We start from the raw sequence: 17,204 nt of genomic DNA on the forward strand, positions 1-17,204 counted from the left end.
TTTACAGAAAAATTAACAAAAGGATAAGAAGCACAGTCCCAGCAAGCTTGTATTAAAATCTGAAATAGCTCTAAAATATTTTTCTGGTAAAACATCTGAAATACCTAAAAAATACATGCAGATACAATGCCTTACAAAGGCATTAATGTAGACAGTTTATTAATGAATTTATAATTTTTAACTAATGTAGCTGCCTTGTTTTCCTCCTGATTATTTTTCATCTACTTGTGTGTCACCTCCTTCATACATATATATTGATCCACATTCTCAATACATAGTTATTTTGTGCTCTTTATGAATATCACCATGTAATTATTAGCCATCACTTCTGTGAGGACCAATGCAGCATTTTCCTCCTCTGAAGCTGGGATAAAGCTCTATGATTCACCTGCATTTTTCCTGGGTCAGGAAACCAAAACCTTACACTGGTTCCTTATTCCCTCAGTTGCATGGAAAATGTAGCATTGCAGCTATCAACAGCAGGACTCAGCAAATCCATCTAATTTCTGAAAGTTAATTAAAAAGGTAATTACAGAATGAACAGAGATGTTGTTACTTACACCATACAGCTCTGTGCGGATTCTTACAAAACACCTCCTGTACCAAGTTCCAGTATCACTCTCAATTTCTATGAGCTCATCTATCTGTTTAGGTGTTTTGATTCTGGTAACCTAGAAATAAAAACAGAACAAAAATCATGAACTGCCTACAGAGAAGTATTGCTGGGGTTTATTACACCCCAACTACTAAAATGAGCAGATACTCAACCTGTGTCTACACTAGACATGTTTTAGATTTATAAAGGAATATTAACACATTGTACTGCTGAAGTCTTTATGGAGGTAACAGTTTCAGAAAACTATGTTCAAGGCATGCAGGAAATACATTTCCTCTGGCTACAATAAGCTGTTGCTATCATATTTTTCTAGAGAGTTGTTGCATATACCCCCAATGCCACAAAGGATAAAACATTAATTTCATCCTCCAGTTAGCCATGCCCAGAATTTGCCTTCAAACTGTTTCTGATTTGCTATCACAACATTGTTGGAATTGATTTGATTAAAGACACAACCATGAAAACAGAAGAATTCAAAATGTCAAGAATTAGTAGTTGGACAACCTTTTATTATTTTGTTAGTTTTTCTAGTGTTAAACAGAGAATTTAATGAAGAGAAAAGTTAGGTAAAATTATCTGGAACCATGCATATTATTGCTGTTATGAAAAATCATCTACTTATCTAAAGTGAAATGAGATAAACAGACATCAGGGGAAAAATACTGAAAATGACCCAGTGATGGAGAATGTAATGCATCCTGCAAAGCTAATTTTTAATTTTACTCTTTTGTGTAGCAGAATGAGGATGTGGTTCTGCTACACAAGAGAGTAAAAGTGGGAAAAAAAAGAAGCTAAAGATAAAAAAGAATTAAAGGAAAAAGGAAAATTAAAAGGCAGAACCATGGTCTTTCCAGACACAGGACCTGACAAACATATAGTAATGTATGGTTTTTGTTTTAGTTTCTGGTCTGGTCCCAGCTTCATAATGATATCACAAAAGGCAGTGTATTCATCCACAATTTATTTTAAAAGATGAGTCAAGAACAGAAAGAAAATTAATAAAGTAGGAAAAGGGACTTACACAGAAGGAAGGAGAGAGCAAGAGACTGCATATTTGGTGTTTGGCTGCAGTTTCAGAAGTTAGACATAGTTTCTGTTTCTTCTTAACAGAATGAGGACAACCCCTGCCCCCACCTCTAATGTATCACAGTGGATTACAGGACATCAGGGAATAGCAATATTGATGATAAAGGTCAAGTTTTGAGCCCACTGCTTTTACAGATGTATGCTGTTTGAGATGCAACAGCAGCCTCATCCCATGAACAAGAACACAGAAAAGCCCACTAAGCAGTTTGAGGTATAACTACCCTCATTTCTGAAGTACTATAGCTCACTGTTTTGCCAGATCATGACTTTATCAAAAGCCTGTAAAGTTCTTGTTAATGACTCTTCCAATAATCATGTCCACATCATTGCACTCATCTCAAGCTTTTCTTAAACTGCATTCAGGAAATATGTTATGCAAAAGACTGAGTCAAGTCCTCAAAAATCATGTGGTATCTCCTACATACAGAAATCCTTACATACCTCTCCTCTGGGCAGAAAAGAAATGCCTTTTGAATTTCACGCTTGTGGGTTCAGGGACAGCATTTTCACTGTACTGGGCACCTGACTCAGTTGGAGCTGTGGAGATTGAGGGAAACATATGTGTCCTGTGACCACTGTATGTGGTTGGGGACAAAAGTTCCCTGGCCTTGGTGGCTCTTTAACATATGAAAAGTCCTATTGGGTCAGGATAATAGTCCATCTGGAACATGCAAATTCAGCATGTCAGTGTATGAAGAATGAAAAAACACCCAAACCCAGAAAAGAAAACCTATTTTAATGAAAATGATGCTTCTGTTTAAAAGCAATGGTTAGAAATATGCAATGTTTTACATTTTAAAAAATCAAGACTTGTTGCAAGAGAAATATTTGCAGGAAAAGGAATCAATACATGGCAATTGAGGAGTGGATAAAAATTTGATTTTAGGATGCATTTTGAATTTTTTTTTAAACTTAAGTATTTAAACCAAGAGATTTAATGAATAGGTATTTTAAAAACCCAGGAAGATAATAAAGCATGTACATAAACGTCTAACTTTGGTAGTTCCATGATTGAAGATACTATCAAATTATTGATTTCCGTTAGTGTTACTGCTTTCAGGACAAATTCTTCGTGGTATGAAGATCTACCCTCTAAATTAATTCAGGAACCAGAATATTCCATTTTGGATTAACTCTAAACCCAACTACTTGTCATTTGATGCCATCTCTTTCAAAGACTTGAAGATAATCCCCTCAATAATGTGAGTAACAAGAAAAAATGTAACCTGAGGGGGGAAAAAGCTTCAAGAAAAAGATTAAACCAATATAATACAGGAAAACGCATAAAAGAAAATTACACTAAAAGTATAGGTGTAATGGAGAAAAAGTTACATTGTCTGTAGAGTCAGAAAACCTACTATCAAAGTGTGTCTGATGTAACTAACAACATTAAGTGGAGGAAAATAGTAAAGCATAAATCATAGAATGGCATTGGATAAGCAAATGAGGAGAACAGAAAATATGTGAATAAATTAGTAAGACAAAATGTCACAATATTGAGGACTAACAGAAAAAAACCCCTAAAAGGATATGTCAAAAAAATTATGCACAAGATCTTTGCTTTCTGGGTTTTATGAGATGAAGTGCTGATGTTGTACAAAAAGAAGAGAATGATGCATTTTCTAATCAATTTAATGCAAGCTAAAAATAGGGACTTCTATATATGTCTAACCTTGACACACAGAGCCAGTATTTCTAGTCTCAACTTGATATATGGAGTAGAGTTTTCCTAATGCTCAAGGCAGAAATTGGAAAAATTAATGGCTGACCAATTTACAAAAGTGACTGTAGATGAAGTGTCTGAGCATCACATTTTAACAACCATAGAGACAAAGGCTTGTTAGATCACAAGAGCTGGAAACAACAAGTATGTGCTTTGCTTTGTTCTTGACAGCTGCTTTGGGACGTGATTACAATTACGTCAAAGTGACGTGAGAGGTTTATCCTTTTGCCCACATTTTCTCCTAGCACATTTCTGTTCTTCTTCCTTGTGCTTAAACCAATACTAAAGGGGGACAGGATCAGCACTATGGCTGACTGTGAAATCAGTCAATGAATATCAACAGTAGCAGAAAAAAAAAACCCTGGAGTCACCAGGAGCAGGCATATTCAGTCTGAAAGCTGCTCAGATCAGCAAGAGCCAATTGTGAAATTACACCATAGCTGTATGGTGATAGGCAAATCCCTTTACTCATAAATTAAATCAGAAGATAAAATATTAGATTAGGTGGGATTAGGGGTAGGTCACCTGTGTACCAACAAATGTGGATTTAACATGGTAAATGTGCTAACCAGCTTTCTTTCAAGTTAAATACAGGAACTCTTGAGCTTCTTTGTGGAAAGGTTTAAATGGAAGCAATGGAAACTACATTCAAGGCATCAAACACAAATCTCAGTGGAATATAAGTTATGTGGTCAGATGGTTGTTCCTCAAGACTGCCTGCAAATACAGAACCTTTAAGAGGATTTCTTAATTGAGTTACATGTGTGTTAAAATAAGAAGAGAGCTTCTGGAAGAGGAAAAACATCCCACACACGGCTCTGAGGGTGCACGTACTGCCACAGCACTGCACAAGCTGGAGAGGCCAACTGTATTTCAAAGCAAGAAAGTGCTGTTTGATACTTCCCTGTATCCAAGAAGACAATATTGTTTTGTATTGTCATCATAAACAACAAAAATGCTATAAAAAATTCTATTTCTGAATTGGCAATTTCTCCTCCAATAGAAACAACCCATCAATACTTTAAATAGGGTTTTATAATTAAGCCTCAACAAAATTAATTTGAGCCCTTCCAGATGTTTTGAGAATAGTAAATGTTCGAAATTACTATTTCATAGAAATGAACATGTAGTTTTTAAAACCATTGTGTTACCTGATAAGAATAGGGAAAAATTCCAAATCCTAATGGCACAACAGCTAACTAATTTGGACTATGTGCCTGCTGTTAGTACTAAGGGTCAAAATTTAATAAATAAAACACAGGTAGAATCTATTAACTATCTTGGTACACCAGATAAAATTATCATGCTGTGGCTTTATACATCCATGAGTATCCTGGCCAAAGGCTGATTTTTGAGCAGACGTTGTATATATAACAATTTCAGTAGGAATTCACAATACCTTTTATTTAGAAATTTAGAGTGCCAAAAATTGGCTTAGCCATTTAGAGAATTAATATTGATTGCTTAAGCTGTCCAGACCTCACCAGTCAGGAGGCCTGCTAATGTGATAGGTGATTAGCTTTAAAAGCCATACTCACAGTGAAGACTTTCTCGGGCTGACCACGAGCACGCATGTTTGTGTCATGAATTTGCTTGAGTATCATCCAAGCTTCATCGTGTTTTCCGACCTAAATGTTAGAACAAAACGTTAAAGTGCAACATACATACAAATTGAGTTACTACTTACAGTCCCTGAATGATCTAAATGCCTGTTTGGTAGAAGTCATGATATAAAACAGAAATAATTTTCACTGGAATCTAGAAACCATTTCGGAAGTTATACCTCCAGCAGGAACCGTGGGCTTTCCGGCATAAAGGTGAGGGCAACCACTGAAGAGACACAAGGCAGTGCACAGACAATCACAAATACTCGCCAGCTGTGGAACTGGTAGGCAGAGCCCATGCTGAAACTCCATCCTGTGGAAGCAGAAATTCACAAAATGTACAAGGAGTATTATAAGTGTTATCCTATATATGTTGCTTCTTGTACATGCAAAATGATACCTGTATTTAAATGAAGCCTGACTGATATATTTCCAGAAATATTGGCCACCTAAAAAGTAGTTTTACACTATGACTTTTTGCCTCTTGCATGTGACAAGTCATACTGGAAAGTGGTTGTATTATGGATGAAAAACTTTCTTGTTTAGAGATGAAGAAGCTTCTTTAAGTTCTCTTGACAAAATCTCTATTAAGGTAGTTATGTGAACCAAACAGGAACATCATCACCATGCATAGGAATATATATACAAAAAAATAGTTTTCTATGAACAATGGAAGTGAAGAGACTTAAAAAACTACACACAAATTATATATTTTATGGAATTGTATAGCTCTCCTTAACATTACTTTTTCTACAAAATTGATTTCTTTACTCTTAATAAGAATCACCTATGTGAAACTGGAGGACTGGTAGTTCAGCTTTTTAATAAAATATTTGGTTGATTGGTATATTATGACTGGACTATTGAAATGTTATAGTTATAAGAAAACTAAGAATTTATCTTAATAAAGAGAAAATTATTATTTGGTAACTACCTGGCCTTTAGTCTGGCTTCAGCACAGCAGGAATTTTCAAGTAAAATTTTCAAGGATAACTTATTAGAAGGTGACTGAAGATAAGAACAATGGTAAAGGACAGAAGAGGTTACCGAAAGAAAATGAAGACTTGGGTAATGAAAGAACTGATACACTGGATTAATCTATTATTTGCTACCTGATTATTCTAGGCAAAAGACATAGTTAGTTAAATCCATTGGGATGTCAGTAAACAACCCGTAGGACATAGTAACAAAAGGCCTATTAAATAGTTCTCCAAAGGAGGTATTTATGTGAGAAATGTAAAGCGTGTTTTGGAGTGTAAAGATTCTATGCTGTGGATCATAAACACATTATTGGGAAAGATTTCTTTCTCATATTAATGTACTTACATACTACTACATGAAAAATACAGATTTATTTTTATTCTTTATCAGTGTTTTGGTGAAAAATCTTGATGAACAGATGTGGGAATGTGTGTTTTTCTGGTCTCCTACAAATTTCCTATGTTTCAGAAATTATATTACTTTGCTCTGCAGCCATTTAGCACTGCCACCTTTACCTCAGGGAGAAAGGCATAAAATCTATAAGAGTATTGACAATGATCTTGGAATCCCATGTAATTTTTTTCAAGTAATATGGACATACTTTACTGCTCAAAATATCCTTCCAACTGAACTAGCATGTCTAAAAATTAATGTTAAATTTTATTCAAAAATATAACTGGAATTAAAATTGACAAATAAAATTGTAAACAAAACAAAAACAAAGACATGAAAGTGTATTAGAATTCATTATTTATTGATTTTTGGAAAATGTTAACATTTGATCTTATGGAATTTCAAGACTTAAATAATGTGGGTTTATTTTACATCTAAATTGTGAAGGGAAGTAAAGAAAGGTTTACCGTGTGTTAATGAAGCAATTAGAGATCACAGCTGTGTTTTGAATATTGTGTACACATTTTATTCTAATAATTAGAATAATATACTTCATTACGTAATTTAAAGTATAGAACAAAATCATCTAATGCAGAATTATTTGGTGAAGTTATTTTTTGGTCCGACAGTGAGCTGATCTGAATCTCTGAGCAGCTGTGCAATTGCTAGTGCTGCAGGGAAGGCAGTACAGGGTAGGAGTTTCATTCTTTCAGAATGTTCAGAATCAGTCAAGGTACTGGCTTTTGTTGTTACTAAAAACTGTTCCAGAAATACACGAAGCCACTGGAATAGTCAAGCAATCTGCCTTTCACAGCTCCAGTTCATGTTTTATGAGATTGAGCTGTACAAAGGGCAATTCTGCAGTAAATGAAACCAACCTGACTTTATACCTGTTACAAAGCAACAGCAACATCTTGTGCTCTGTAGCCAGTCCTGGAAAATGCTCTTGGTAATTTATTTTTAGTTGTCATTTATTAATATAAGTGAACCATACTACACTTAATTAAAAGCAATAAATGCACTGTTCATTCTGCTGTCATTGTGACAACCTACAAAACATCTTTTTTACTCCTCAAAATACCCGAGGGACATGTCAAGTGAAATGTTCATTATAGTTTTTATTGCTTTTGTTCCATCTTTTTCACTATGTACTGTATTAGCTGCTGCAATTTATCTTGTGATTTAATGTATCTGCCAAATTAATGATAAAGAGGAATGTCATTATTATAAAAAACAATTTTAAGAAAAAAAGCTGGAGCTGCACAGAGCTTTCCAGAGGTTTTCGTCCCATCTACTCCAGCACCAGCACTAGATGAGCAAAACAAACATGTATTTCAAATGCACAGCAAGTTTGGATTTATTTTTATATTTAACACATCCTTTTTCCCTAGGTCATGAGCTAATCTGGATAATGGAGCCATTAGAGCAGCTCTGAATTTAGCTCACAAAGTGGCTTTCATTCCCTTTGTACGCGAGTCTTGGAAGTAAATGAAATTGTGTTCTTGGCTGTAAGTCAATCTCCTTCTCCCCTGATTCATGGCAAAATAGCAAAGGCACAGCAGCACTACATTGCTGCATTCAGTGCACTGCTCAAAACTGGAGCCGACCTTCACCCTTGCTCCCTGGCTATGCTGTACTCAAGAGTCATTAATCTTAAGAACAGGGGCAAGTCACAATGTTTTATGCATTGCAAAACATTTGTACCAAATGCATCTTGGCAGTAATGCACTGTAGAGCAACCCAAAACCTGTGATGGCCGAATCTGAAGCTGCTGCAGGAATCTTTGTGCTAAATACTACCCTCCTGCTTTCCTGGCTGCTGGAAAAGGCCAAGTGAATCACAGACATGGCAATTACTGATTACAGAAACACAGGAGCACACAGTGGAGCAAAATCAAAATGTACAAGATGCTAATTTGTAGCCGATCACCAATTTATGAGTTGAGCACAATGTCAACAAAGTCTTGTTCCACAGAACAGCATACTATCAGCTCCATAATTATAATATATCAAACAGATATTATAAAATTCTTGCTCCAAAGGAAAGATAATTTTTCACAGACTTTCTGAATATATACAGAGGGAAACCTGTCCACATTAAGATGAATTTTATGAATATATAACACTTGATAAACAGTAAGTACATTCAAGCACAAGGATCCTCTCCTACAGTAGACATGTTACTAGAGAGCAGGTTTATGGGGATGATTTGCTTAACTTTCCACACTAGGAACACCATAGATCTCTACAAACTCACATACGTTACACTAAATTGTAAAGTGGGCAATGAAAAACATGGGTGGCCACAAGCTCTGTATAAATACTGGCTGGCAAGGAGGCAGTTTATATACACCAGAGGAATGAAGCTGTGAACACCTTTCTATGACACTAAAGCTGACAAATATAATCAAATCAAATACTGTGATTTTATGGCATGCTAAAGACTGAGCATATTGACAATTTTTGTTCAGTATGAATAAGAGGAACTAATTTCATGGCAGTGTCATAAATTGCCAAAACCTGATTTTTCATAGATTTCTGTCTTTTAGTAGATCAAAGGAGGGAGTAGATGCAGAACCATATTTAAAAATTACAGATGGGAGAGAAAGAGTACCAATGAAGTTACATTAATTCATAGACTTCACAGATTCTTCCAAGGAATAAATTTACATTATTTTATAGCTTTCCTTATTTCTGTTTTACCCCACAACCTTTGGTCAGAAGTCAGCTTTCTAGCCCTCATTCTCAAAGTTTTTGTTTGAAATATTTACGGGAACTAAGAAGCATGATTGCTCTAAATTGTCACTTGGTGGCACTGTTACCGTACTCAATACAAATAAAGCTTAAAACTATTGCAGGATTTTTTACTATCAAATGCTGCTGTTTTGTTGAGCATTTCCCAACCCTAAGCTAAAGCAAAATTATGAGGATTGGAAATATTTTGAAGCCTGCATCATTTAAGTACCTTATTATTGCACTTATATTTTTTCTTCCCTGGCATTACCAAGTTTAACTGTCAGTGTCATTTTGAGACCATTTATTGTAGTGCTACTCATTAGAATAAAAGAAACTGAAAAAGAGAAAAATTCAGATAAATTTTGTAGCTGAGGAAAATCTGCTACACATTTTTACAAAACTGGATGAAAACCATGATTTTAAACAACTGCAGAAATGATGTTTTCAGAATTCTTCAGTGTTGTATTACTGTGGTATTCCAGTAGCGCAAAGTAGAACACTTGTCTTTTCTGTGATTAAATTATTAATATCACATGGGAAAAGCAGTTTTATTTTTAGCATGTATAGAGAGTTAGATACTCTACAAACCTAGTCTCAGCAGGTCAGCTACTGGTAATTTCTGAAGAAGGAATTTGGAAATGAAATAGCTGAAGTGTGGCAGGCCATGATGGAGGGAGCTGACACTTAAAGCATGATGAGAAGGAACAAAGCATTTTCTAAAGACACATTTCCTCTGTCACAGAGGAAGGGGTTTGTAAGCACGGACCCAAGTCACTCCTCTGTGCTGGCACTGACATTTATCTGAAGACGTACAAAAATCAAGTCTCCAGCCACTCCAGTGGCAGTATTTTGTATTCCAACAATCTCCAGGACAGCTGCAAGAAGAACTGATCTTGCATAGAAAATAATTTGCTCTCAAATACTATTAAACCCATGCCTGCATAGTACTGTAACCCAGGTGTAGTACCTCTGATCAGCCATATCAATAGTCCACTTTTTAAATTTCTCTAATACCTGCTGTAGAACTGCCCTGAAAATTTTACTTTCCATTAAGGAGGATGTTTGTGTATCCTCATACCTCAAACAATAATATGGTATGATTATGTGCCCAAAATCTAAGGTTCAGTAATGACAAGTAAGGCTTTCACTTACACAGAAATGTAATAATAAATATACTAATGTATGAGGCCTGACAGGAAAAAAAGAACTCAGAAAAATTCGTTTCAAATCAATATTTAAAATTGCTAGGGTAGAGGTAGATGTGCGGGAAAGGTAAGGGAGATGTGTAAGTTGCGCATGGTTTGAAATGGTCTGTCTGAAATCTGACTTTCATTTGGCCTTGAAGTATGGCTATTAAGATGCTGTGACTCACAGTGCAGGCAAGAAGAAGAGATGAACCTAATCATATAAGAGAATTAAAGCCGTATCCCTAATAAGAGAACTGCAGCTACCCAATAGTCTGGTCATGTTATCTATCTAATCTTGGCAGAAGCTGGAAGTGGTAAGAGGTGTCTAATAACTGGTCTATTTATGGGTATGAAATCAAAATCTCTCTTGCCTCCCTAGTGATAAATATTAAAACCTGTAGGGTCTTGAAGCAGGCTGTTGCCAGTAATGGGCCTGATGGGAATGTAATGCCTGTATCTTGAGTTGAACAAAGGAAGCTATTCTTGCACTTCAATTTTCTTTACTGGGAAGGATACTGGGCCAACCAAACAGAAATATGAATATGACAAAATCACTCATTATCCATTCATGTTATGAAGTCTAACAAGGCAGAAGAGAAGCTATACCGAACCAGAGAGCAAGGACTTGCAAACTAATTTGACCATTATAAATTTTCTACATATTCACCCTATACAGCCTCCTTCAGGGGACTATCCCAATAATTCAGAAGGTATAGCTGTTCCAATAGCTATGACAAACAATGGCAAAAGAGTAAAGAGCATTCGCAAGAAGCAGCTTATGGTATTTTCAGAATTTTTTTTGCCTCTTCAGCCCTTTCTATATGACTGAGAAAGTATGATAGCGAGAGCATTCACCTACAGTTCACAGAGCTGGAAAAATTCCATTTTAACTAATGTAAAGGAACACTGAAACAAATTATCACCTCTATAGATAAACAGCAGATTAAAAACAACAACAAGCCTTTGACTTAGTACTGTTTGCAGGAAACATTCTGTCTTGAATGGTAGCTGTAGGAATTATCTGACATCAAAACAATTGACAGAAGAGGAAGATTTCTCTGCCTCTTATGTTATCTTGCACAGACGCATCCATGTTTATGCCTTTTAGTTTGTGTCCAAGCCACCACCCTTCATGACATCACCCAATTATATGTCAAGTTTTTGGCAAGATGTAATGTTTTATTGTGGTTTTCTGTATATTTATATGATGCAAATAGTAATACTCGCCCAGGTTAAATCTTAACTCAATGCTGTAAGACCTCAGTAACACTGAAGAGGTGTAAAAATAAGATATTAATCAGTGCCAAAATACAGAGAGTTTTGGAAGAGACTGTACTGTTAAAATCCATAAAGAAAGACATTGACATGAAATGCAAAGCCATTATCCCATAAGAGGAACAAGAAAATATAGACATCATGTCTTGGGGTGGTTTGATGATGATACTTTTCCCCCTAATCATCTGATTTATGCCCAGAAATGGCTGCTGTAGCTTTAACATGGCTCCAGGAGTAGGGCTGGGAGCCTTTAGCTCCTGCTGGGTTTGGTTCAAACCTTCACCTTTTACGTGCTGTGGGCAGAGTGGACTGGAATGCTACATTGGTCCTTTTGTTGGATTAGTTTTTTACTAGCTTGAAGCAAGGAGGTTTGGGGTGTTTTTTTCCCCTTCACCCGGACGCTGTACTGGGAATCCTCTTGGCAGCTTTTTTGTGTTTTTTTAATGTTGTTTTGGGGTTTTGTTTTGTTTTGTTTTGTTTTGTTTTGTTTTGTTCCTTGAACTGTTTTGGCTTTGATTTGGGTTTTGTGGGTTTTTTCAGTCCCTTAGAGGAGCCAGTGAGGGGTGCCATGAATCCCAGACCTCAGAGAAGCTGAACCAACATGAGAAAGGACACTAAAATGCACCAGTTTTGCCTGCTGCAAGGAAGAGACTAACACCAGAAAAGTTCCCATCTAGTCTGCTGTGCAAACTCCTGTTCCTTCCCTTCCCTGAGACAAGGAGGGCAGCCACCATCTTTCCCTCCTCGCCACACAGTCTGGTCGGGACTGGAGTTAAGGTTTTGAAATTTCATTGTCTTGCATTTATTCAATCCTTTTCTGTGCCTTGCAGGCACCCTGTTGTGGGTTTTTTGTTTGTTTGTTTGTTGTTTGTTTGTTTGCTTTTTGTTAAGCAATAGTTTGCTTTTTTTTTTCACTTTCACCCACTGGTATTCAATTTTCATTGGCAAAAGGCTTTACAGGAGCTCTCGTCTTCAGAGGGAACTCTCATTTCAGAGTGTTTTCTCCTAAATTTGTCTCCAAACTGAGACACATCAAATTTGTCCAAAGCTTCTGCATGGTTTCTTCATATACCTGCACCTCCTTCCTAGGAGACTTAGGGTTGTTACCCAATACATTTTGACCCAGGACATATGTTTGGCTGATGTGTGATTACCATACAGAATTTTGTGAGCCTTTCTTAGGTTGATCCCAACTTCAACTATTCATTGCACCCAACGACATGACTCTTCATGAAAATAAGGGCTAAGACTAGAGCATTCCACTTAGAGGAAAGGAACAAAGGATGCCACTGATGAGGAGTGGAAACAGGTCTGCAATTCTGTACTTCTGTAACCTTGGTCACCGAGAAGTTTCCATTCTCAAGCAAGGGAGAAATAGTGGAAATGCACTTTGCTAAGATGTCATGCTGGTGGTGTAATATCTCTAGCATCACACAGGACACAATTTTGCACCTTAGGAATTCTGAACACAATGCAATGCAACTATCCTATAGGACTGGAAACCTGCCAAAAAAGCACTTCAATACAACATTGCAACATCTTGGCTTTAATGATCACCATTAAGAGTTTTGTCTCTGTCCCATTATTTAATCAGACCTCAGACACCCATTACCAGAATTGAGCCTGAGTAACTTCAACATGGCTTTATTCTGAATGCAAATACCATTATAGTCCTTGAGAAGTGCGTATATGCCCGCTTGTTAGAGTTTTTGGTTAATTGGTTAACAAGCACAGATTTTGAAAGCTTGCTATGGCAAATCTCTCATTTTCTGCTTAGATGTTAGTGTTTCTAAAATAATCTACTTTGTGCATTCTCAAAATAATTTTATTCTGCTCTACCCCATAGTTTATAAAATACAAATCAGTGCAAAATCTCTCCAGAAACTTAAGTGGATTGCACACTCCTGAAATTTAAATTAAGAAATACTATGTAGCTATTTAAATTAAGCAAATATGCACATTATAGAAGGCTAGAAGGTTCTGAACTTCCCTTCTGTGCACTCATGGTCCTGATGGCTGAAGAGGCTGACCTGGAACAGAGGCTAGGCAGACTTAAAGGAATGAAGTAGGTATTTATGAAAAGGCCTTCAAAGGATACACCTTGGGAAGTACAAAATCCCAGCTGGGGCTCTGCCCAAGACACACCCAAGATGGACAACTGGTCATGAGTTTTCACACTTTTAGAAGTTTTGGTCAATTAACATATTGGGGTTAATTGTCCAATTACAGCTCCAGGTTAGGAAGTCCCATCCTCCCAGGCTGCTCTCCCCAGTTTCCTGTTGTTTATACCTTTTTGGGCCTGAAGCTGCAACAGTGTTCTTGGTTCTCAGGCTGGAAAAGGATTGTTTGTCTAACTGCCCTGTGAAGAGAACTTGCTAACACTTTATATGAAGTTCAGAGTCACACACTAAGGCAGTACTGAAATCTGAAATATGAAAGCTAAAACTTAAGGCATTGCTCAGAGTAAACTGCACAAGTCTGCTAGAAATTAGTGTAGAAGAACACAGGTCAACTTTTGTCCAGGGTTCAGATGAAAAGAGCTGTGGTATGTAATCAAAAGCTCAAAAGTTTTATTTTACTTTAAATGTCTGCTTTTGTCACATTTCTGCATGCAAATACGATTTAGAAAATTTTCTCATTTTAGTTAAAGACCTAATATAAAGCTACATTATATGGCACCATTCGCAGTCCTACGGAAGCAAATACTTCTGTTACTGCTCTGATGGTCTTTTATATATACATTTTGAATCTTCCTAATGTCTTTGTAATCCCATTGACTTAGGGGAAAAATATTAGTGCTGGGATGGTTATAGTTCAGTGGTTTATATCTTTCCTGAATTTAATGACCACCAGACATTTTTCAACTGGATTTATGGAATACTACCTAGCTGACTAAGGCTAACTATGTAAGAAAGATTTAATTTTTTTGTGCCCATATGGCCTAGAAGCATTTTATGAAAACCAGCTATCAAAAACCAGCAGTAGCTGAACTTTCTTAGCTTGACAACCAGATAAAAGTAAGCATAAATATTGAAATGTATTTTTCAAGTATGAACAAGATCTATTCAATAATTACATTAAGTTTACAATAGAGACTTAAAACTGTAAAGATGATGTTTTAAGTACTCAGATATAAATAAATAAATAAAAAAGAATAAGCCACCAAGGGTTAATATGTAGCTGAAAATCTCATTACAAGGACTGTGGCACATAATTGATCTGACTGTTTGGCTGACTGAGTCAGTGGCCCCAGAGATTTATGTATTCAGGCATTTCTACAAAGTCCTGGCTTGGGTCTGGCTCTGTGCAGCTGTTCAATGAAGGCGCTTCACAATCTGGAAAACAAAGAGTAAAATCTGCCAGCCACAACACTGACAACATCACAACTTGGAGGCTTGTCAGTCTAAGAAAAGGTTATGTCAAGCTTTCCAGAGATGATGGTTCAAAGAGATGCAATTAATGTCAGAAGTGGGGGAGACAGAATGTTAAGAGAGGCTGCTGTCAGGGCTTCAAAATAATATGGCCAATGCTGGCACCAAGACTCTGCAACCAAATATCACTAAAATGTGCTTCAAAAGTTGTATGAACTTCATTTGTATGTAGCTTTAAATTTGTATTAAGTTTTTTACCTCCATTCTCCAACGTGTAGTTAGCAGTTCTCCACTACTTTATTTAAGAATTGAAAAATGGCTTTGTATTAATTTTGAGGCATCTGTTTGGACAGTGCCAAAGAGTACAAAAAGAGTAAATCATTGAGAGCAAACAGAATCCACTTCTATAAGAAGACAATATAAAATTGTCAAATGCCCTGCGCAGTAGCCATGAACAAAGTATATAAGGAAACACTTGTCTTCAATAGAATCCATTCATATTGTTGACCTACCCATACACAAAATACAGATACAATGATATCTATGTATTCTTGTGTGAAAATACAGATACAATAATATCTGTGTATTCTTGTGTGGCACCCTCCACCATCTATCCACGGCCATGAGATCACAAATGGTGCTATATTTGAAGTAATGAGTTGTTGCAGACACTGCTAAAATCAGCAGTTAGATGTGGAAACTAATTGAAAATGTAAGTGTTCCTGTCCTGCTCCAGGACTCCCAGTGATTTATGTGCATCTGGACTAAGGATATTTAAATAATGGGCTCATGGAAAAGAAGGAAAGAGAAGCAATTAATCAAAAAGGACAATCAGTAAAAGGCACAATGAAACACTGTAGCTTATGAAAAGAAAATGGGGCCTCCTTATCTAGCTTAACATAGAAACAAAACATTAATTGAAATGCTGGAACAATATTTGAAGAATACCAAGAGGACATGTCTTTTGTCAGTGATACACATTCTACCTTTTGTGTGCTGCTGCAGTGTAACAACAGAATATCTCCGTAATTCAAGAAACTCTTTCAAAATTTAACCATTATATTTATTTGTTTGAACAGTGTTGCAAGAAAATAGCTTATTTTCAATGAGCATATCAGTGCTGTGATTAAAGTATTATTTCCTTTTTTGCTATTTCACTTGCCTCTTGTTTTCTCTTAAAAAAAATGAAAAGGAGTAATATCTTATCCCTGTAAGAGAGACATATAGACGAAGCAGGTAGTTTATGTGATCAAATTATTAGAGCCAATGTGCATTCTAGGAATTATCTTCTAATCTAACAGCAGACAATTGAACAAGTCTGGCCACATTTCTGGCCTTACTGTACAGACTGTAAGGCCTTTCTGTTCTGTGTGAACAATGGGTCAGAAGTCTTGAATTCAAGCCTTGGTCAAACTTCCAAGAAAATATTTTTTGCACGCTCAAATCAGTACTAATAACTGTTAGTCTATCATAGTGGCAGCAGGAGGTGGATTGTGCCTGTGAGCAGTCAGTCACAGTGTTTGAAATGCAATTATGAAGGAAACAATGAAAACACAATACATTAAGAAAACAGATAATTATTTTACATTCTTTCTTTTATACAGCTTCATGGCTTCCTTGAGAGCCTAGAATCATAAAGGAATCAAATGTTTGTATCAGACTGAACTAAATAATGTTTCTGTGGGAAAATAAAACTACATAAAAGCCTTACCTTTATTGCATCTTTATCTGTATTTCCTTACTTTTTTATTATATGGCAGTGCCACTTTCTTGAAACAACTAAGAGGGCGACCAAAACTTTCAATGCCTAAAATCAAGTTGCCCCAGTACTAAAAAGAAAGCAATAGCAATTCAAACAGCAAGGGAGGAATAGTGAGTAGTAGAAAGCAGTATTTCTTCACCTTGCCCAGCAGCAAAGCTGAGGAAATTGGGAATGGAAACCTCAGCCTAGAGCCCTCACTATGAAATCTTAATGCTTATCACTGCTCATTTTATACTGTTTTCTGCTAACATCTTTGTAAGGTATAAAAAACAGAGCTGTCTTGGAAATATGTAGTGCACAAACACTGTAAGGGAGGTAGATATGGTTTTGCCATATTTTTGAACAAGTTCCTCTCCTAAAAGTGTGATAGTCACATACACTGGTAAGCATGGATATTTGAATAGACCTCAGTGGAATTACTTTCACTAAAGTAGGCATGATTTTCAAAAGTAACACAAAATATTTTCCTCT

At 36.3% G+C, this 17,204-nt stretch overlaps 1 protein-coding gene across 2 annotated transcripts in view; it reads right to left on the reverse strand.

Moving 5' to 3' along the window:
- The window catches only part of SV2C (synaptic vesicle glycoprotein 2C), a 119,509-nt gene that overhangs the window by 26,330 nt on the left and 75,975 nt on the right, over positions 1–17,204 (reverse strand). For both annotated transcript variants that reach the window (XM_036402723.2, XM_036402725.2), the window contains 3 exons: positions 5,209–5,342; positions 4,964–5,053; positions 561–671 (listed from right to left, as the gene is read on the reverse strand). In XM_036402723.2, the coding sequence (XP_036258616.1) occupies positions 561–671; positions 4,964–5,053; positions 5,209–5,342 (335 nt within the window). The remainder of the gene's footprint in view (positions 1–560; positions 672–4,963; positions 5,054–5,208; positions 5,343–17,204) is intronic.

This window comes from Molothrus ater, chromosome Z (assembly GCF_012460135.2).
Source record: "Molothrus ater isolate BHLD 08-10-18 breed brown headed cowbird chromosome Z, BPBGC_Mater_1.1, whole genome shotgun sequence".
Taxonomy (NCBI): Eukaryota; Metazoa; Chordata; class Aves; order Passeriformes; family Icteridae; genus Molothrus; species Molothrus ater.